This window comes from Amblyraja radiata, chromosome 13 (assembly GCF_010909765.2).
Source record: "Amblyraja radiata isolate CabotCenter1 chromosome 13, sAmbRad1.1.pri, whole genome shotgun sequence".
Classification (NCBI taxonomy): domain Eukaryota; kingdom Metazoa; phylum Chordata; class Chondrichthyes; order Rajiformes; family Rajidae; genus Amblyraja; species Amblyraja radiata.
The window spans coordinates 54,844,360-54,868,039 of NC_045968.1; the positions used below are offsets into that span (position 1 = coordinate 54,844,360).

Genomic DNA, 23,680 nt, shown 5'->3' on the forward strand with positions numbered 1-23,680 from the left:
TGTAACAGGTAAAAATCCTGTTAGCAAAACTATTGAATACTCACGAGATTTTGATCCGGTGGAAATGACAGTCATTGTCGTGGATGTTGGCGATGTTGTCGTTCCAGGACCTATTGTTGTAGCTGCAAAAATGACAGGAATATTCAGCCTTAAAATGTGTCCAGGCTAATAATCTCCATATGCAGTTTAACAAAAGCCAAGCAGGAATAGGAAGTAAAGTTAGACCGTATATAAGTGGTCCTAAAGTTACTGCAAGGGATTCTGAGGAAATTGATTTATTTGTATTTGGAAAGACGATAAATAACTTGTGATTGTCAGCTTGTCTGATTGGTGGCGTCATCGGGTGTGGCAGCCTCACCTGCAGCTGTTCGCCCTTTCATCCTTTGTCGAAAAGTTTTGTTTTAGAGGTCATGTGGGGGGTCAGGGAGAAACTGTTTTTCTCAGGCACTACCTGGTTGAGGATGCGTCTTTCCTCCGAGCCGCTTCTTCGCCCCCTCCTCACGGCCTACCATCTGGATTGGTGCGGCCTTTCCTACCGGAGATCGGCCAGAGCTTCAGCTTCAGCAGCGGCGCAGCACTGAAGTATCATTGCAGAGCAGGCGTTGCCTTACCGGTGTGTTGGAGCTCCGGATTGTTGGGACTGCCATCTTTAACATCGTGGAGCTGTGGTCTGCAGAGCTTCCAGCCGCGGGTGGTGCTGACTTTAACATCGCGGAGCCTGGGATCTTTCGCCGAGGATCGCCTGTGTTGGAGCTCCGCCCAGCTCGGCCTGTGGACTTCGGGAGCCACGGTCTCTGGTAGGAAGCGGTCGATTGGAAACTCCAGGCTGTTGAGAGTGTTCTTCCGACGCCGGAGTTCCATCTTCCCGGCGAGAGGGCCTGAAACATCGGGCCGCCCTTGCGGCGACTGGGGAGGCCTCAATATGCCCCGACCACGGGTTAACAAGAAGACTGAACTTTGTTACCTTCCCTCACAGTGGGAAATGTTGATTCCGCTGTGGGGGGATGTTTTTATGTTTTATGTTACATTCTATAGTGTTGTGTTAATCTAATCTGTGTGCTGCATGGTAACTCAAATTTCACTGCACCAGTTGTCAGCTTGTATTTGATTATAGGGAAATTACATTATTGTGGGATCCAGGGTGAAAGGTCAAATTAGGTACAAAATTTAGCTCAGAGCCATGTAACGTGAAGCATTTAGGGAAGATAAACCACTACATGTTTTACACAGTGAATGGTAGAGCCTGGGGAGTGTTTTTAAACATCAGGACATTAGGGGACATATATAGTTCCCTGTGAGTGGCAACGCAGGTGGTAAGAGTTGTGAAGAAAGCATGCGGTGTGCTGGCCTTCATCAGGGAAGTCATTGAATGTAGTAATTGAAACACCATGACCCAATTGTACAACTTGTTGGTTAAGCTACACTTGGAGTATTCTGTGCAATTCTGGTCACCAAACTATTGGAAGGGTGTAATTAAGTTGGAGAGGATGAAGAAAAGATTCATGAGAATATTGCCTTCTCTGTAGGGTTTATGTGATGAGTTATTGGAAAGGCTGGGCCCTTCTCTCCCTGGTCCAATCTTGCTGAGGATTGACTTTATTGAGATTTATCACGTCATGTGAAGCATCAGTGCCCTCGTGTACTGGAGTCTTCAACTAGAAGGCAATAGTTTAAAGTGAGAGGGAATGATTTAAAGGTAACCGAAGGGTCGGGTTTTCACACAGAGCGTGATGGGTTAATGGAATGAGTTGCCAAAGGAGGTGGTAGAGGCGGATATCATTGCAAAGATTAAAACATATTTGGGCAGTTACATGGATAGGCAAGATTCAGAGGGATATGAGGCATTAGCAGGCAAATGGGGTTAGGATAGGTAGATATTAACATAGAAACATAGAAACATAGAAAATAGGTGCAGGAGTAGGCCATTTGGCCCTTCGAGCCTGCACCGCCATTCAATATGATCATGGCTGATCATCCAACTCAGTATCCTGTACCTGCCTTCTCTCCATACCCCCTGATCCCTTTAGCCACAACGGCCACATCTAACTCCCTCTTAAATATAGCCAATGAAATGGCCTCAACTACCTTCTGCGGCAGAGAATTCCAGAGATTCACCACTCTCTGTGTGAAAAAAGTTTTCCTCATCTCGGTCCTAAATGATTTCCCCCTTATCCTTAAACTGTGACCCCTTGTTCAGGACTTCCCCAACATCGGGAACAATCTTCCTGCATCTTCCTGCATCTAGCCTGTCCAACCAATTTTGTAAGTTTCTATAAGATCCCCCCTCAATCTTCTAAATTCTAGCGAGTACAAACCGAGTCTATCCAGTCTTTCTTCATATGAAAGTCCTGACATCCCAGGAATCAGTCTGGTGAACCTTCTCTGTACTCCCTCTATGGCAAGAATGTCTTTCCTCAGATTAGGAGACCAAAACTGTACGCAATACTCCAGGTGTGGTCTCACCAAGACCCTGTACAACTGCAGTAGAACCTCCCTGCTCCTATACTCAAATCCTTTTGCTATGAATGCTAACATACCATTCGCCTTCTTCACTGCCTGCTGCACCTGCATGCCTACTTTTAATGACTGGTGTACCATGACACCCAGGTCTCGTTGCATCTCCCCCTTTCCTAATCGGCCACCATTCAGATAATAATCTACTTTCCTGTTTTTTACACCAAAGTGGATAACCTCACATTTATCCACATTATACTGCATCTGCCATGCATTTGCCCACTCACCCAGCCTATCCAAGTCACCTTGCAGCCTCCTAGCATCATCCTCACAGCTAAAACTGCCCCCCAGCTTCGTGTCATCCGCAAACTTGGAGATGTTGCATTCAATTCCCTCGTCCAAATCATTAATATATATCGTAAATAGCTGGGGTCCCAGAACTGAGCCTTGCGGTACCCCATTAATCACTGCCTGCCATTGTGAAAATGACCCGTTTACTCCTACTCTTTGCTTCCTGTCTGCCAACCAGTTCTCTATCCACATCAATACTGAACCCCCAATACCGTGTGCTTTAAGTTTGTATACTGATCTCTTGTGTGGGACCTTGTCGAAAGCCTTCTGAAAGTCCAGATATAACACATCCACTGGTTCTTCCTTATCCACTCTACTAGTTACATCCTCGAAAAATTCTATAAGATTCGTCAGACATGATTTACCCTTCATAAATCCATGCTGACTTTGTCCAATGATTTCACCACTTTCCAAATGTGCTGCTATCCCATCTTTAATAATTGATTCTAGCAGTTTCCCCACTACCGACGTTAGACTAACTGGTCTGTAATTCCCCGTTTTCTCTCTCCCTCCCTTTTTAAAAAGTGGTGTTACATTAGCTACCCTCCAATCCTCAGGAACTACTCCAGAATCTAAAGAGTTTTGAAAGATTATCACTAATGCATCCACTATTTCTGGGGCTACTTCCTTAAGTACTCTGGGATGCAGCCTATCTGGCCCTGGGGATTTATCGGCCTTTAATCCATTCAATTTACCTAACACCACTTCCCGGCTAACCTGGATTTCACTCAGTTCCTCCATCTCATTTGACCCCCGGTCCCCTGCTATTTCCGGCAGATTATTTATGTCTTCCTTAGTGAAGACAGAACCAACGTAGTTATTCAATTGGTCTGCCATGTCCTTATTCCCCATGATCAATTCACCCGTTTCTGACTGCAAGGGACCTACATTTGTTTTAACTAATCTTTTTCTCTTCACATATTATGTTCAGTGCGGACAAGATGTGGCAAAGGGCCTGTTTCTGTTGTATAACTCGATGAATCTGCAATGCACAGATTTGTGTAATGTTTGCTGCAGACATTGTGGTGATTCTTATCATTGACGATATAGCTTTACAGTCGCTTGTAGAGGTTTCATTGGTGCTTCTTGTAGAAGTTGGCTCTGCTGTGCTGCATGTTGTTGAAGTAGATGTAAAAACATTAATTATATAGGTGCAGGCAGTGTAATCACCATGAGTAATTGAAGTCAATGTGATTACCTGATGTCAAACCTGTAAATATTGATGCTGACAGTTGATGTCACTTTAGCAGAGTTTATTGTGCTGATATATATAATGACCTTCTTGAATATGTTTTAAATCCAGGCATAATTTACATGCTTGGCAGGTAAGAGGTAAAAATGTTGTAGGCAAAACTGTCCAATCCTCACCAGATTCTGATGCTGTGGAATTGACAGCCATCGTCGTAGATGCTGTGGATTCATTTATCAATGGTTGAGTGGGGATGTCAGTAGCTGATGGTGTAACAGCGCTTGTGGTTCCTGAAGTGGTTCTGAAGTTTGGTGATGTAGTTGGCAAAAATGGTTCTGTTGTTGATGTCTCAGTTTTAGGATTCGTTCCAGGACCTGTTGTCGTACCTGCAAAAATGACCAGGAGATTCAGTCTTATTAATAAAAATACATTTATTGATGCTCCTGAACACATCGTCAGTGATGTAACCTGGGGTCATTGGGTGTTTGTGGTCTTTAAACATCAGACACCCTCATCCAGGCGACCCAGCCACGGTTGATCAGACCACGACTTGTGTTCAGGTGGCATTCACTCCTCCACATGGACCTCCTCTCCAGATCCAGCAGAGTTTATTGCGTTTACATATATATATATATAATGGGCTTCTTGAATATTCCTTTAATTCTGGCATAAATTACATACGTGTCAGGTAATAGTTAAAAATTCTGTTGGCAAAACTGTTGAATACTCACGAGATTCTGATGCAGTGGAATTGACTGTCAATGTCGTGGATGTTGGAGATGTTGTCGTTCCAGGACCTATTGTTGTAGCTGCAAAAATTACGGGAATATTCAGCCTTAAAATGTGTCCTGACAAATAATCTCCAAATTCAGTTTAACAAAAGCCAAGCAAGAATTGGAAGTTAAGATAGACCGTACATATGTGGTCTGAAAGGTACTGCGGGAGATTCTGAGGAATAGGATTTATTTGTATTTGCAAAGAAGATAAACAACGTGATTGTCAGCTTGTCTTTCATTATGGGAAATTACATTATTGTGATAATTGAAGAGATCACCGGGGAAAAATGAAGGCAGAACTGTGGACATGATCCACATGGAACTTAGCATAGACTTTGACATTTCCCATAAGTTGGGCTGGAAGCTTGGAATATATGGGATCCAGGGTGATAGAGCAAATTAGATACATAATTTTGCTCGGAGCCATGTAACGCGAGGCATTTAGGGAACATATACCACGACAGGTTTTACACAGTGAACGGTAGAGCCTGGAGAGTCTTTTTAAACATCAGGACATTAGGGGTCATCTATAGTTCCCTGTGAGTGGCAACGCAGGTGGTAAGAGTTGTGAAGAAAGCATGCGGTGTGCTGGCCTTCATCATGCAAGCCATTGAGTGGAGTAATTGAAACATCATGACACAATTCTGGCACAATTTTCATACATAGCATGTAACAGGTAAAAATCCTGTTGGCAAAACTAGTGAATACTCACGAAATTTTGATCTGGTGGAAATGACAGTCATTGTCGTGGATGTTGGTGATGTTGTCATTCCAGGACCTATTGTTGTAGCTGCAAAAATGACAGGAATATTCAGCCTTAAAATGTGTCCAGGCTAATAATCTCCATATGCAGTTTAACAAAAGCCAAGCTGGAATAGGAAGTAAAGTTAGACCGTATATAAGTGGTCCTAAAGTTACCGCAAGGGATTCTGAGGAAATTGATTTATTTGTATTTGGAAAGACGATAAATAACTTGTGATTGTCAGCTTGTCCGCTTGGTGGCGTCATCGGGTGTGGCAGCCTCACCTGCAGCTGTTCGCCCTTTCATCCTTTGTCGAAAAGTTTCGTTTTAGAGGTCATGTGGGGAGTCAGGGAGAAACTGTTTTTCTCAGGCACTACCTGGTTGAGGATGCGTCTTTCCTCCGAGCCGCTTCTTCGCCCCCTCCTCACGGCCTACCATCTGGATTGGTGCGGCCTTTCCTGCCGGAGATCGGCCAGAGCTTCAGCTTCAGCAGCGGCGCAGCACTGAAGTATCATTGCAGAGCAGGCGTTGCCTTACCGGTGTGTTGGAGCTCCGGAGTGTTGGGACTGCCAACTTTAACATCGTGGAGCTGTGGTCTGCAGAGCTTCCAGCCGCGGGTGGTGCTGACTTTAACATCGCGGAGCCTGGGATCTTTCGCCGAGGATCGCCTGTGTTGGAGCTCCGCCCAGCTCGGCCTGTGGACTTCGGGAGCCACGGTCTCCGGTAGGAAGCGGTCGATTGGAAACTCCAGGCCGTTGAGAGTGTTCTTCCGACGCCGGAGTTCCATCTTCCCGGCGAGAGGGCCTGAAACATCGGGCCGCCCCTTGCGGCGACTGGGGAGGCCTCAATAGGCCCCGACCACGGGTTAACAAGAAGACTGAACTTTGTTACCTTCCCTCACAGTGGGAAATGTTGATTCCGCTGTGGGGGGATGTTTTTATGTTTTATGTTACATTCTATAGTGTTGTGTTAATCTAATCTGTGTGCTGCATGGTAACTCAAATTTCACTGCACCAGTTGTCAGCTTGTATTTGATTATAGGGAAATTACATTATTGTGGGATCCAGGGTGAAAGGTCAAATTAGGTACAAAATTTAGCTCAGAGCCATGTAACGTGAAGCATTTAGGGAAGATAAACCACTACAAGTTTTACACAGTGAATGGTAGAGCCTGGGGAGTGTTTTTAAACATCAGGACATTAGGGGACATATATAGTTCCCTGTGAGTGGCAACGCAGGTGGTAAGAGTTGTGAAGAAAGCATGCGGTGTGCTGGCCTTCATCAGGCAAGCCATTGAGTGTAGTAATTGAAACACCATGACCCAATTGTACAACTTGTTGGTTAAGCTACACTTGGAGTATTCTGTGCAGTTCTGGTCACCAAACTATTGGAAGGGTGTGATTAAGTTGGAAAGGAAGCAGTAAAGATTCATGGGAATATTGCCTTCTCTGTAGGGTTTATGTGATGGGTTATTGGATAGGCAGGGCCCTTCTCTCCCTGGTCCAATCTTGCTGAGGATTGACTTTATAGAGATTTATCACGTCATGTGAAGCATCAGTGCCCTCGTGTACTGGAGTCTTCAACTAGAAGGCAATGGTTTAAAGTGAGAGGGAATGATTTAAAGGTAACCGAAGGGTCGGGTTTTCACAGAGCATGATGGGTTAATGGAATGAGTTGCCAAAGGAGGTGGTAGAGGCGGATATCATTGCAAAGATTAAAACATATTTGGGCAGTTACATGGATAGGCAAGATTCAGAGGGATATGAGGCATTAGCAGGCAAATGGGGTTAGGATAGGTAGATATTAACATAGAAACATAGAAACATAGAAAATAGGTGCAGGAGTAGGCCATTCGGCCCTTCGAGCCTGCACCGCCATTCAATATGATCATGGCTGATCATCCAACTCAGTATCCTGTACCTGCCTTCTCTCCATACCCCCTGATCCCTTTAGCCACAACGGCCACATCTAACTCCCTCTTAAATATAGCCAATGAAATGGCCTCAACTACCTTCTGCGGCAGAGAATTCCAGAGATTCACCACTCTCTGTGTGAAAAAAGTTTTCCTCATCTCGGTCCTAAATGATTTCCCCCTTATCCTTAAACTGTGACCCCTTGTTCAGGACTTCCCCAACATCGGGAACAATCTTCCTGCATCTTCCTGCATCTAGCCTGTCCAACCAATTTTGTAAGTTTCTATAAGATCCCCCCTCAATCTTCTAAATTCTAGCGAGTACAAACCGAGTCTATCCAGTCTTTCTTCATATGAAAGTCCTGACATCCCAGGAATCAGTCTGGTGAACCTTCTCTGTACTCCCTCTATGGCAAGAATGTCTTTCCTCAGATTAGGAGACCAAAACTGTACGCAATACTCCAGGTGTGGTCTCACCAAGACCCTGTACAACTGCAGTAGAACCTCCCTGCTCCTATACTCAAATCCTTTTGCTATGAATGCTAACATACCATTCGCCTTCTTCACTGCCTGCTGCACCTGCATGCCTATTTTTAATGACTGGTGTACCATGACACCCAGGTCTCGTTGCATCTCCCCCTTTCCTAATCGGCCACCATTCAGATAATAATCTACTTTCCTGTTTTTTACACCAAAGTGGATAACCTCACATTTATCCACATTATACTGCATCTGCCATGCATTTTCCCACTCACCCAGCCTATCCAAGTCACCTTGCAGCCTCCTAGCATCATCCTCACAGCTAAAACTGCCCCCCAGCTTCGTGTCATCCGCAAACTTGGAGATGTTGCATTCAATTCCCTCGTCCAAATCATTAATATATATCGTAAATAGCTGGGGTCCCAGAACTGAGCCTTGCGGTACCCCATTAATCACTGCCTGCCATTGTGAAAATGACCCGTTTACTCCTAATCTTTGCTTCCTGTCTGCCAACCAGTTCTCTATCCACATCAATACTGAACCCCCAATACCGTGTGCTTTAAGTTTGTATACTGATCTCTTGTGTGGGACCTTGTCGAAAGCCTTCTGAAAGTCCAGATATAACACATCCACTGGTTCTTCCTTATCCACTCTACTAGTTACATCCTCGAAAAATTCTATAAGATTCGTCAGACATGATTTACCCTTCATAAATCCATGCTGACTTTGTCCAATGATTTCACCACTTTCCAAATGTGCTGCTATCCCATCTTTAATAACTGATTCTAGCAGTTTCCCCACTACCGACGTTAGACTAACTGGTCTGTAATTCCCCGTTTTCTCTCTCCCTCCCTTTTTAAAAAGTGGTGTTACATTAGCTACCCTCCAATCCTCAGGAACTACTCCAGAATCTAAAGAGTTTTGAAAGATTATCACTAATGCATCCACTATTTCTGGGGCTACTTCCTTAAGTACTCTGGGATGCAGCCTATCTGGCCCTGGGGATTTATCGGCCTTTAATCCATTCAATTTACCTAACACCACTTCCCGGCTAACCTGGATTTCACTCAGTTCCTCCATCTCATTTGACCCCCGGTCCCCTGCTATTTCCGGCAGATTATTTATGTCTTCCTTAGTGAAGACAGAACCAACGTAGTTATTCAATTGGTCTGCCATGTCCTTATTCCCCATGATCAATTCACCCGTTTCTGACTGCAAGGGACCTACATTTGTTTTAACTAATCTTTTTCTCTTCACATATTATGTTCAGTGCGGACAAGATGTGGCAAAGGGCCTGTTTCTGTTGTATAACTCGATGAATCTGCAATGCACAGATTTGTGTAATGTTTGCTGCAGACATTGTGGTGATTCTTATCATTGACGATATAGCTTTACAGTCGCTTGTAGAGGTTTCATTGGTGCTTCTTGTAGAAGTTGGCTCTGCTGTGCTGCATGTTGTTGAAGTAGATGTAAAAACATTAATTAAATAGGTGCAGGCAGTGTAATCACCATGAGTAATTGAAGTCAATGTGATTACCTGATGTCAAACCTGTAAATATTGATGCTGACAGTTGATGTCACTTTAGCAGAGTTTATTGTGCTGATATATATAATGACCTTCTTGAATATGTTTTAAATCCAGGCATAATTTACATGCTTGGCAGATAAGAGGTAAAAATGTTGTAGGCAAAACTGTCCAATCCTCACCAGATTCTGATGCTGTGGAATTGACAGCCATTGTCGTAGATGCTGTGGATTCATTTATCAATGGTTGAGTGGGGATGTCAGTAGCTGATGGTGTAACAGCGCTTGTGGTTCCTGAAGTGGTTCTGAAGTTTGGTGATGTAGTTGGCAAAAATGGTTCTGTTGTTGATGTCTCAGTTTTAGGATTCGTTCCAGGACCTGTTGTCGTACCTGCAAAAATGACCAGGAGATTCAGTCTTATTAATAAAAATACATTTATTGATGCTCCTGAACACATCGTCAGTGATGTAACCTGGGGTCATTGGGTGTTTCGGGTCTTTAAACATCAGACACCCTCATCCAGGCGTCCCAGCCACGGTTGATCAGACCACGACTTGTGTTCAGGTGGCATTCACTCCTCCACATGGACCTCCTCTCCAGATCCAGCAGAGTTTATTGCGTTTACATATATATATATATAATGGGCTTCTTGAATATTCCTTTAATTCTGGCATAAATTACATACGTGTCAGGTAATAGTTAAAAATTCTGTTGGCAAAACTGTTGAATACTCACGAGATTCTGATGCAGTGGAATTGACTGTCAATGTCGTGGATGTTGGAGATGTTGTCGTTCCAGGACCTATTGTTGTAGCTGCAAAAATTACGGGAATATTCAGCCTTAAAATGTGTCCTGACAAATAATCTCCAAATTCAGTTTAACAAAAGCCAAGCAAGAATTGGAAGTAAAGATAGACCGTACATATGTGGTCTGAAAGGTACTGCGGGAGATTCTGAGGAATAGGATTTATTTGTATTTGCAAAGAAGATAAACAACTTGTGATTGTCAGCTTGTCTTTCATTATGGGAAATTACATTATTGTGATAATTGAAGAGATCACCAGGGGAAAAATGAAGGCAGAACTGTGGACATGATCCACATGGAACTTAGCATAGACTTTGACATTTCCCATAAGTTGGGCTGGAAGCTTGGAATATATGGGATCCAGGGTGATAGAGCAAATTAGATACATAATTTTGCTCGGAGCCATGTAACGCGAGGCATTTAGGGAACATATACCACGACAGGTTTTACACAGTGAACGGTAGAGCCTGGAGAGTCTTTTTAAACATCAGGACATTAGGGGTCATCTATAGTTCCCTGTGAGTGGCAACGCAGGTGGTAAGAGTTGTGAAGAAAGCATGCGGTGTGCTGGCCTTCATCATGCAAGCCATTGAGTGGAGTAATTGAAACATCATGACACAATTCTGGCACAATTTTCATACATAGCATGTAACAGGTAAAAATCCTGTTGGCAAAACTAGTGAATACTCACGAAATTTTGATCTGGTGGAAATGACAGTCATTGTCGTGGATGTTGGTGATGTTGTCAGTTCCAGGACCTATTGTTGTAGCTGCAAAAATGACAGGAATATTCAGCCTTAAAATGTGTCCAGGCTAATAATCTCCATATGCAGTTTAACAAAAGCCAAGCTGGAATAGGAAGTAAAGTTAGACCGTATATAAGTGGTCCTAAAGTTACCGCAAGGGATTCTGAGGAAATTGATTTATTTGTATTTGGAAAGACGATAAATAACTTGTGATTGTCAGCTTGTCCGCTTGGTGGCGTCATCGGGTGTGGCAGCCTCACCTGCAGCTGTTCGCCCTTTCATCCTTTGTCGAAAAGTTTCGTTTTAGAGGTCATGTGGGGAGTCAGGGAGAAACTGTTTTTCTCAGGCACTACCTGGTTGAGGATGCGTCTTTCCTCCGAGCCGCTTCTTCGCCCCCTCCTCACGGCCTACCATCTGGATTGGTGCGGCCTTTCCTGCCGGAGATCGGCCAGAGCTTCAGCTTCAGCAGCGGCGCAGCACTGAAGTATCATTGCAGAGCAGGCGTTGCCTTACCGGTGTGTTGGAGCTCCGGAGTGTTGGGACTGCCAACTTTAACATCGTGGAGCTGTGGTCTGCAGAGCTTCCAGCCGCGGGTGGTGCTGACTTTAACATCGCGGAGCCTGGGATCTTTCGCCGAGGATCGCCTGTGTTGGAGCTCCGCCCAGCTCGGCCTGTGGACTTCGGGAGCCACGGTCTCCGGTAGGAAGCGGTCGATTGGAAACTCCAGGCCGTTGAGAGTGTTCTTCCGACGCCGGAGTTCCATCTTCCCGGCGAGAGGGCCTGAAACATCGGGCCGCCCTTGCGGCGACTGGGGAGGCCTCAATAGGCCCCGACCACGGGTTAACAAGAAGACTGAACTTTGTTACCTTCCCTCACAGTGGGAAATGTTGATTCCGCTGTGGGGGGATGTTTTTATGTTTTATGTTACATTCTATAGTGTTGTGTTAATCTAATCTGTGTGCTGCATGGTAACTCAAATTTCACTGCACCAGTTGTCAGCTTGTATTTGATTATAGGGAAATTACATTATTGTGGGATCCAGGGTGAAAGGTCAAATTAGGTACAAAATTTAGCTCAGAGCCATGTAACGTGAAACATTTAGGGAAGATAAACCACTACAGGTTTTACACAGTGAATGGTAGAGCCTGGGGAGTGTTTTTAAACATCAGGACATCAGGCAACATCTATAGTTCCCTGTGAGTGTCAATGCCCTTGGTAAGAGTTGTGAAGAAAGCATGCGGTGTGCTGGCCTTCATCAGGCAAGCCATTTCGTGTAGTAATGGAAACACCATGTATAACTTGTACAACTTGGTGGTTAAGCTACACTAAGAGTATTCTGTGCAGTTCTGTTTGGCTTTTGTTAAACTTAAATGGGTATAGAAATTAGATTTTGAGAACTTTTAAATAACTGCCATTAAACACATTTTAAGGCTGAATATTCCTGTAATATTTGCAGCTAGAACTACAGGTCTTGGAATGACACCATCTACGGCATCTACGACAATGACTGTCAATTCCACAGCATCAGAATCTGGTGAGTATTCAACAGGGAAAGAAGGGCCCAGCCTATCCAATAAATCATCACATAAACCCTAAAGAGAAGGCAATATTCCTATGAATCTTTTCTGCACCCTCTCCAGCATAATCACACCCTTCCAATAGTTTGGTGACCAGAACTGCACAGAATACTCCAAGTGTAGCTTAACCAACAACTTGCACAATGTCGCCATGGTGTCTCAATTACTACACTCAATGGCTTGCCTGATGAAGGCCAGCACACCGCATGCTTTCTTCACAACTCTCACCACCTGCGTTGCCACTCACAGGGAACTATAGGTGTCCCCAAATGTCCCGATGTTTGAAAATACTCCCCAGGCTCAACCATTCACTGTGTACAACCTGATGTAGTTTATCTTCCCTAAATGCTTCACGTTACATGACTCCGAGCTAAATTATGTATCTAATTTGCTCTTTCACCCTGGATCCCATATATTTCAAGTGTCTGGTCCATCCTACCTTATGGAAAACGTCAAAGACTATGCTAAGGTCCATGTGGACCATGTCCACAGTACTGCTTTTATAATTTCCCAGAAACAAAGGCACGCTGACAATCCCAAATTGGACCTTGCCTTTCCAAATACAAATAAATAGTTTTGCCAACAGAATTTTTACCTGTTACCTGCCAAGTATGTAAATTATGCCAGAATGAAAGGAATATTCAAGAAATTTATATATATATACATATATGCAAAATAAACTCTGCTAAAGTGAAATGTCTTGTCAGCATCAGTACCTACAGATTTTACATCAGTTAATCACATTGACTTCAATTACTCACGGTGATTGCACTGCCTGCACCAATATAACAGAGCCAACTTCAGAGCCAACTTCTACAATAAGCACCAATGAAACCTCCACAAGCGACTGTATAGCTGTATCGTCAATGACAAGAATCACCACAATGTCTGCAGCAAACATTACACAAATCTGTGCATTGCAGATTCATAGAGTTATACAGCACAGAAACAGGCCCTTTGTCCACACTGACCAGAATACCTACCTATGCGAACCCCATTTGCCTGCCAATGCCTCATATCCCTCTGATCCTTGCCTATCCATTCAACCGTCCATATATGTTTTAATCTTTGTAATGATATCCGCCTCTACCACCTCCTTTCACAACTCATTCCATTAACCCATCACGCATGGTGAAAACCTGACCATTCAGGTCCCCTTTATATAATTTCCTCTCACTTTAAACCATTGCCTTCTAGTTGGAGACACCAGTACACGGGGGCACTGATGCTTCACATGACGTGACAAATCGCTATAAAGTCAATCCTCAGCAAGATTGGACCAGGGAGAGAAGGGCCCAGCCTATCCAATAACTCATCGCATAAACTCTACAGTGAAGGCAATATTCCTATGAATCTTTTCTGCATGCTCTCCAGTTTAATCACACCCTTCCAATAGTTTGATTACCAGAACTGCACAGAATACTCCAAGTGTAGCTTAACCAACAAGTTGTACAAGTTGTACATAGTGTTTCCATTACTACACTCAATGGCTTGCCTGATGAAAGCCAGCACACTGGAATAAACCGTATATTAGTGATCTGATAGGTACTGGAAGGGATTCTGAGGAATAGGATTTATTTGTATTTGGAAAGGCAAGGACCAATTTGGGTTTGTCAGCTTGCCTTTGTTTCTGGGAAATTATATTATAGTGGTAATTGAAGAGAGGATGGATGAAAGCAGAACTGTGGACATGGTCCACATGGACCTGAGCATAGTCTTTGACATTTCCCTTGAGGAACATATGGGATCCAGGGTGAAAGAGCGAACTTTGCGATCACCGTGCAATCAGTGTGAGTAATTGTAGTTAATGCAATTACCTGATGCTGAACCTGTAAATACTGATGCCACTTTAGCAACATTTATTGTGCTAATATATATAATGTGCTTCTTGAATATTCTTGAATATTTTTTTGAATTCTGGCACAATTTACATACTTGGCAAGTAACAGGTAAAAATGCTGTTGGCAAAACTGTCCAAAACTGTCCTACACAGATTTGGATGCTGTGAAATTGACAGCCATTGTCGTAGATGGTCCAGATAGAATAGAATGCTATTTATTGTCATTCAAACCTAGGTTTGAACGAAATATCATTTCTACAGTTTTTTTACATTACAAAACAATCCAAGACCCACACTTAACACAGTTTACATAAACATCCATCACAGTGAGTCTCCAACATCTCCTCACTGTGATGGAAGGCAAAGTCTTTATCTCTTCCCTTTGTTCCTTCTCCCGCGGTTCAGCAGTCCAACTGCAGTGTCGAGGCGAACTGGTGCTCTGATGTTAAAGCCCCCGGCGGGCGATGGTAAGTCCTGAGGCCGTTTAAGCCACGCCGGGTGATGTTAGGCCCCGGCTCCATGTCCTTTAAACCCGCGGTTCCAGCAGGAGAAGTCGCCATTGCGGAGTTCGGAAAAGCGGTCTCCCACCAGGGACCTGCAAGCTCCCGATGTTCCTGCCCACCGGGTCTGCGGCCGGTGCCTCCGAATTCCAAAGTCGGGTCGCAGCCGCACGCCACCACAGCTCTTCCCACTCCGAAGTTGGCCAGCTCCACGATGTCAGTTCCGCAGGCTCTGGAACTGGAGCCCCCAGGTTAGTCCCGGCCGGAGGTCGCCGCCGGCTCCACGATGTTAGGCCCAACGACATCCGAGACCCGACAGGGAATAGTCGGGTCCCCGCACAGGGAAGAGATTTAAAACAGTTTCCCCCACAGCACCCCTACCACCCCCCCACATATACACAGCTAAAAAAAAATGATAAAAACTAACTCAATACAATGTTATGACATGTTATTGGTTAGGCGGGGCCATTCTTTCCCTGGTCCAGTCAAGCAGTGACTATGGAAGTTTAACATGTCATGAGAGGCATCGATAAAATGCATGGTCACGGTCTTTACCCGCATGTACTGGAGTCTCAAACTAGAAGGCTGTGGTTTAAAATGAGTGGGAATGATTTAAAGGGGATATGAGGGACGTGGTCTTCACAGAGTGCAGTGGGTACATGGAATGAGTTGCTAAAGGAGGTGGTAGAGGTGGATATCATTACAAACTTAAAAAGATATTTGGACAGGCATGTGGATCGGCAAGGTTTAGAGGAATAAGGGGCATTTAGAAGAATAGAATAGAATAGTTTCTTTATTGTCATTGTAACATGAACCATGTACAACGAAATTGTAAAATGTCATCCAGTCAGTGCACCATTCAAACATTTCTAAAAGCTAACGATACATACAAGGTAAATATTTAAAAAAGATAAACAACTAAAATAAATATCATAAAAATAGCACGCATACACACCCAGCCCTACATCCTTCTGTCGATTTCACAGTCTCTTATTATGTATCGCCCCTGCGTTCATTGGCGGCTACATTTAGTGCCTTTATAGCAGTGGGGTAAAAACTGTTTTTAAGTCTGTTTGTCCTTGTCCTTGTAGATCTGTACCGTCTGCCTGACGGTAACAGTTCAAACAGGGAGTGTCCGGGGTGGGAAATGTCCTTTATAATACTCTGGGATTTTTTGATGCAGCGGGAACTGTGTAAGTCCTCCAAGGTAAGGAGAGGGCAGCCGACAATCCTCTGGGCGTTGTCAATGGCCCTCTGGAGCGCTTTCCTCTGAGCCGCTGTGCAGCTGGTGTACCATACGCATACACAGTATGTTAGGATGCTCTCAATGGAGCACCGATAAAAGGACAGCAGCAGTCTCTGAGTGATGTTATTTGCAGGCAACTGGGATTAACATAGATAGGTATTTTGGTCAGCATGGTCAAGACGAGCCAAAGAGCATGTTTCTGCTTGCTGCTGTCATTGCGGTGATTATTGTCAATGACAATGCAGTTGTACAATCGCATGTGAAGGTTTCATTGCTGCTTCCCACAGACATTGTTCCTGCTGTCCTGCTTGTTGCAGAAGTAGGGGGGCAGGACACCGTAATTATATGGGAGTAGGCACTGAAATCACCGTGAGTAAAAGAAGTCGATGGGGTTACCTGATGTAAAACTTATAATTACTGGTGCTGATAATGAATGTCACTTTAGCAGAATCTATTGTGTTCATATATATAATTGGCTTCTCGTATTCATTAAATTCTGGCATCTTTTACATACTTGGTACAGGTAGCATAAAAATGCTGTTGCCAACATTGTCCAATACTCACCAAATTCTGATGCTGTGGAATTGACAGTCATTGTTGTAGATGTTGTGGATTCACCTGTCAATAGTTGAGTGGAGATGTCAGTTGCTGGTGGTGTAACAGTGCTTGTTGTTCCTGAAGGCAAACACAAATACAAAAACAGGGATGTAATGCTGAGGCTCTATAAGGCTGGTTAGTCCGCATTTGGAGTATTGTGAGCAATTTTGGGCACCATATCTGAGGAAGGATGTGCTGGTCCTGGAGAGGGTCCAGAGGACGTTTACAAGAACGATCCCAGGAATGAATGGGTTAACATGATGAGTGTTTGACGGCACTGGGCCTGTACTCGCTGGAGTTTCGAGGAATGAGGGGGAACCTCATTGAAAGTACCGAATAATGAAAGGCTTGGATAGAGTGGATGTGGAGACGATGTTTCCACTTGTGGGAGAGTCTAGGACTAGAAGTCCTAGGAATTGAAGGACTTTCCTTTAGGAAGGAGATGAGAAGGAATTTCTTTAGTCAGAGGGTGGTGAATCTGTGGAATTATTTGTCACAGAAGGCTGTGGAGGCCAAGTCAATGGATATTTTTAAAGCAGAAATAGATAGATTCTTGATTAGTATGGGTGTCAGGGGGTAATGGGGTTAGGATGGAGAGATAGATCAGCCATGATTGAATGGCGGCGTAGACTTGATGGGCCGAATGGCCTAATTCTGCTCCTATCACTTATGACCGTATGACCTTATATAGTTGTTGATAGTAGATGTGTTGTAGATGTCTCTGTGTTAGGATTTATTCCAGGAGACTTAACATCGCTGCATAAATACCAGTGATATTCAGACTTAAAATTTGGCCAACAAAATATTTTCCTTATTCAGTTTAACAAATGTTGCGCAATGATAGGAAGTAATGATGTGCCTTACTCAAGTGCTCTGAAAGCTGCTGGAAAGTTTTCTGAGAGATATGATTTATAAATTTGGAAATTTGGAAATTTGGAAAGGCAAATTTGGGATTGTGTAGGAAAGAACTGCAGAATCTGGTTTAAATCAAAGGTAGACACAAAACGCTGGAGTAACTCAGCGGGACAGGCAGCATCTCTGGAGAGAAGGAATGGGTAATGTTTCGTGTCGATACCCTTTTTCAAATTTGGTATTGTCAGCCTGGCTTTGTTTGTGGGAAATGATTTGGTTGTGGTAATTGAAAGCTTACCAAGAAGATCAATGATGCATATCTGTGGATGTTGTCCACATGGATTTTAGTCTGGCCTTTGACAATTCCCACAAGGTAGTCTGGTCCAGAAGGTTAAAAGACATGGGATCCAGGGTGAGATCCAGGGATAGAAAAATTCACTCATGCCAATGTGACGTGATACATTTTGTGAAGGTAAACAAGGACTGAGTGAATGTCAGAACATGTGGAGCTTAATTGAATATCAGGCACTGGGTGCAAGTCCACAGTTCCCTGAAAAGAGCGACACAGGTAGACTGAGTAGTTTATTGTGTTCATATGTACAATGGGCTTCTGGTATATCCTTGAAATTCTGGCATCTTTTACATACTTGTATCATTGTCCGATATTCACAAAATCCTGAGGCTGTGGAATTGTCAGTCGTTGTCATAGATGTTGTGGATTCACCTGCCCATGGTTGAGTGAATATGTCAGTAGCTCGGGGTGTAACAGTGCTTGTGGTTCCTGAAGTGGTTGTGAAGATTGGTGAGACGGCAAATTACATACAAAATGTAACCTGTAAGGTGATGCATTTTGGTAGATGGACCAGATGTATGGAATGCAGGTTGAGAGTGAATTAAATACAGAATTTAACTCAAATGTATGTAAAGGTGTATCTTTTGGGAAGTTAAACCAGGCCACATATTACACGGTGAATGTTTGAAACTTGGGGAGCTTTATTGAGCATCAGAGGATTTGGGTATGTCCATAGTCCCCTAGGATTGGCAATAGAGGTAGAAAGTGTTGTGAAGAAGATTTGTGGTGTGCTGACCTTCTTCACAAAAGCCATTAAGCCATTAAGCTACATTTGGAGTATTCTGTGTAATTCTGGTCACCAATCTAGTGGATGGGTGTGATTAAGCTGGAGAGGATGCAGAAAAGATTCATAAGAATATTGCCTTCTCTGCAGGGTTTATGTGATGACATGTTATTGGTTATGCTGGCCCTTCTTTCCCTGGTCCAGTCAAGCAGTGACTTTATGGAGGTTTAACATGTCATGAGAGGCATCGATAAAATGCATGGTCACGGTCTTTACCCGCATGTACTGGAGTCTCAAACTAGAAGGCTGTGGTTTAAAATGAGTGGGAATGATTTAAAGGGGATATGAGGGACGTGTTCTTCACAGAGTGCAGTGGGTACATGGAATGAGTTGCTAAAGGAGGTGGTAGAGGTGGATATCATTACAAACTTAAAAACATATTTGGACAGGCATGCGGATCGGCAAGGTTTAGAGGAATAAGGGGCATTTGCAGGCAACTGGGATTAACATAGATAGGTATTTTGGTCAGCGTGGTCAAGACGGGCCAAAGAGCGTGTTTCTGCTTGCTGCTGTCATTGCGGTGATTATTGTCAATGACAATGCAGTTGTACAATCGCATGTGAAGGTTTCATTGCTGCTTCCCACAGACATTGTTCCTGCTGTCCTGCTTGTTGCAGAAGTAGGGGGGCAGGACACCGTAATTATATGGGCGTAGGCACTGAAATTACCGTGAGTAAAAGAAGTCGATGGGGTTACCTGATGTAAAACCTATAATTACTGGTGCTGATAATGAATGTCAGTTTAGCAGAATCTATTGTGTTCATATATATAATTGGCTTCTCGTATTCATTAAATTCTGGCATATTTTACATACTTGGTAGCATAAAAATGCTGTTGCCAACATTGTCCAATACTCACCAAATTCTGATGCTGTGGAATTGACAGTCATTGTTGTAGATGTTGTGGATTCACCTGTCAATGGTTGAATGAAGATGTCAGTTGCTGGTGGTGTAACAGTGCTTGTTGTTCCTGAAGGCAAACACAAAAATAAGGCTGATCAGGCCGCATTTGGAGTATTGTAAGCAATTTTGGGCACCATATCTGAGGAAAGATGTGCTGGCCCTACAAGAATGATCCCAGGAATGAATGGGTCCCAGGCAAGGACCAATTTGGGATTGTGTAGGAAAGAACTGCAGATGCTGGTTTAAATCAAAGGTAGACACAAAACGCTAGAGTAACTCAGCGGGACAGGCAGCATCTCTGGAGCGAAGGAATGGGTAATGTTTCGTGTCGATACCCTTTTTCAAATTTGGTATTGTCAGCCTGGCTTTGTTTGTGGGAAATGATTTGGTTGTGGTAATTGAAAGCTTACCAAGAAGATCAATGATGCATATCTGTGGATGTTGTCCACATGGATTTTAGTCTGACCTTTGACAATTCCCACAAAGTAGTCTGGTCCAGAAGGTTAAAAGACATGGGATCCAGGGTGAGGTCCAGGGATAGAAAAATTCACTCATGCCAATGTGACGTGATACATTTTGTGAAGGTAAACTATGAGGTACAGAGTGAATGTCAGAACATGTGGAGCTTTATTGAATATCAGGCACTGGGTGCAAGTCCACAGTTCCCTGAAAAGAGCGACACAGGTAGACTGAGTAGTTTATTGTGTTCATATGTACAATGGGCTTCTGATATATCCTTGAAATTCTGGCATCTTTTACATACTTGTATCATTGTCCAATATTCATGAAATCCTGAGGCTGTGGAATTGTCAGTCGTTGTCATAGATGTTGTGGATTCACCTGCCCATGGTTGAGTGGATATATCAGTAGCTCGGGGTGTAACAGTGCTTGTGGTTCCTGAAGTTGGTTGTGAAGGTTGGTGAGACAGCAAATTACATACAAAATTTAACCTGTAAGGTGATGCATTTCGGGATGAGAAACCAGGCTGCAATGTATATGGTGAATGTTAGAGGCTTGAGAAGCTGTTTTGAATATCACAACATTTGGTACGTCAATAGTTTCCTCGTTGTGGCAACACAGGTAGAAAGAGTTGTGAAGAAAGTATGTGGTGTGCTGGCTTGTTTCTGTGCTGAATAACTATGAATCTAGGAATCTGTAAAGCACAGATTTGCCCGATGCTTGCTGCTGACATGGAGATGATTGGTGTCATTGACGTTGTGACTGTGCAGTCACTTGGGGAGGTTTCATTGGTGTTTCCCGATTAAGTTGTCTCCGCTGTGCTGCATGTTGCTAAAATAGATATAAACACAGCGACTACAGACCTGAATTAAATGGGTGCAGATATTATGAGATCACTGTGAATAATTGAAGTCAATCTGATTACCTGATGTAAAACCTGTAAGTACTGGTGCTGATAAGTAATGTCACACTTTTACATAAATGGTAATGTAACCAGTAAAAATGCAGTTGGCAACACTGTCCAATACTCACCAAGTTCTAATACTATGGAATTGACAGTCATTGTCGTAGATGTTTCAGATACATTTGTCAACGGTTGAGTGGAGATGTCAGCAGCTGACTGTGTAACAATGCCTGTGGTTCCAGAAGTGGTTGTGAACATTGGTGCTGTAGATGTCGATGGTGGATGTGTTACAGATGTTTCAGTGTTAGGAGCTGTTGTAGCTGCAAAAATGACCGGGTTATTCAGTGTTAGAATGGGTCCTGAGAAATAATCTCCTTATTCAGTTTAACAATAGCGAAGCAGAAAGAGGAAGCTAAGCTACACCACACATTAAAGTTCTGATAGGTACTGGAAAGGACTCTGATGGATAGAATTTATTTATTTCGATAGGCAATGAAAATTTTGGAATTGTCAGTTTGGGCAAAATGATTGATTCTGGTAATTGAAGAGGTTACCACGAGGATTGATGAAGGCAGATCTGTGGACATTGTCCACGTGGGCTTTAACATGTCCTTCGGTATTTACCACAAGGTAGGCTGGTCCAGAAGGTTGGAATACATGGGATCCAGGATGAGAGAGCAAATTGGATACATAAATTAACTCGGACCAATGTAACTTTTGTAAGATAAACCAGGCCAGGATGTTCACCTTCCCCACCCCTCTCCTCACTATTTAGTTTAAAGCCCCATCTACAGCCCAAGTTATGCAACCTGCCAGGACCTTGGTCAATAGACAATACTCAAAGACAATAGGTGCAGGAGTAGGCCATTCAGCCCTTCGAGCCAGCAATTCACCATTCAATGTGATCATGGCTGATCATCCCCAATCAGTACCCCGTTCCTGCCTTCTCCCCATATCCCCTGACTCCACTATCTTTAAGAACCCTATCTAGCTCTCTCTGGAAAGTATCCAGAGAACCTGCCTCCACCGCCCTCTGAGGCAGAGAATTTCACAGACTCACAACTCTCTGTGAGAAAAAGTGGTTCCTCGTCTCCGTTCTAAATGGCTTACCCCTTATCCTTAAACTGTGGCCCCTGGTTCTGGACTCCCCCAACCTCGGGAACATGGTTCCAGCATCATTCAGGTGGAGTCCATCCTAGCTCCCTCCTTCCCCAATGTTAATGCCAATGTCCTGTGAATTCAAACCCACTTGTCCCACACCAAATTTGAGCCACTTTTAACTTTCTAATCTTGAATTTAACTTTCTAATTTCATCAACCCTATGCCAATTTTCTCACAGTTCAGGTAGCAATCCAGAGATTATTGCTTATTTGGTCTTCTTTTTATTTAATCCCCAGCTGCTTAAATTCTCTCAGCAAAATCTCTTTCCGTGTTTTACTCATGTCATTGGTACCAACATGGACCACAACAACTGGATCTTCCCCCTCCCACTCTAAGTCAGATGAGATGTGTCGAACCTGGACACCAGGCAGGCAGCATGGCCTTTGGGACTGTCGAATTGCTCCCTGATCTGCAGTGCCATGGTTACATTGCTCATCACTCCAACAGCCCCCATTCTGATCCATACAGGGAACAAGACTCTCAGGCCTGTTAGACAAGCTCAAGGGCTGAGGCTCCTCCAAAAGTGTCCCTTGGATTTCCCTACCTGCCTCAGTTGCAGTCATACCCTCCTGAACACGAACCAAATTTGGAGAAGGTAATCTAACGGGTGTGACTGGCCTCAGATTCATAGCATCCAGGAAATTCTCCACATCCAATTCTAACATGGGCAGGACCTACACAGTGAATGGTAAGGCTCTGGGTAGTGTTGTAGAGCAGAGGGATCTAGGAGTTCAGGTGCATGGCTCCCTGAAGGTGGAGTCACAGGTAAATTGGGTGGTAAAAAGTATTTTGGCACATTGTCCTTCAACAGCCAGAGTACTGAGTATAGAAGATGGGAGGTCTTGTGCAGTTGTAAAGGCATTGGTGAGGCCACATTTAGAGTATTGTATTCGGCTCTGGGCACCGTGTTATAGGAAAGATGTTATCAAGCTGGAAAGGGTACTGAGAGGATTTACGAGGATGAGAGTAGCAACACAGATAAGCAGAGTGGTGGAGAAAGCACGTCATAGGCATTGAGTATAGCAGTTAAAACCTGATGTTGCATTGTATAGATTGGTGGTTGGGTTACACTTGGAGTATTCTGTGCAGTTCTGGTAACCATACTTTTGGAAGGGTGTGAGAGCATGCAGAAAAGATTCATAGGAATATTGCCTCATCAGGAAGGTTTAAGAGAAAGGAGTTATTGGACAGGTGGCCTTGCCCTCCCTGGTATAATGAAGACAGAGGGTTGACTTTATAGAGTTTCACAATGTCATGAGAAGCATATATAAGCTGGTTAGTCATGGTCTTTTTCACTGTGTGCGGGCATTTAGAAGTAGAAGGCATAGTTTCAAGTGAGTGGGGAAAGAGTTAAAGGGGATATGAGAGGCAGGTTTTTCACACAGGGTTTAGTGGGTATATGGAATGAGTTGCTAAAGGAGATGACAGATGTGGATAGAATTACAATGCTGAAAACATATTTTAACAGGTACATGAATGGAACCATTGTTGTAGCTGCACAAATGACAGGGATAATCAGTCTTAGAAAG

At 43.7% G+C, this 23,680-nt stretch overlaps 1 protein-coding gene across 1 annotated transcript in view; it reads right to left on the minus strand.

Annotated features, from left to right (window-relative positions):
• LOC116980022 (mucin-5AC-like) overlaps nt 1–23,680 on the minus strand; it is a 110,303-nt gene that overhangs the window by 47,783 nt on the left and 38,840 nt on the right. The window contains exons 3-9 of the mRNA XM_033032092.1: nt 21,119–21,310; nt 19,584–19,694; nt 16,705–16,815; nt 10,163–10,240; nt 9,611–9,817; nt 4,174–4,380; nt 45–122 (exon numbers count right to left, since the gene is read on the minus strand). Of these exons, the coding sequence (XP_032887983.1) occupies nt 45–122; nt 4,174–4,380; nt 9,611–9,817; nt 10,163–10,240; nt 16,705–16,815; nt 19,584–19,694; nt 21,119–21,310 (984 nt within the window). The remainder of the gene's footprint in view (nt 1–44; nt 123–4,173; nt 4,381–9,610; nt 9,818–10,162; nt 10,241–16,704; nt 16,816–19,583; nt 19,695–21,118; nt 21,311–23,680) is intronic.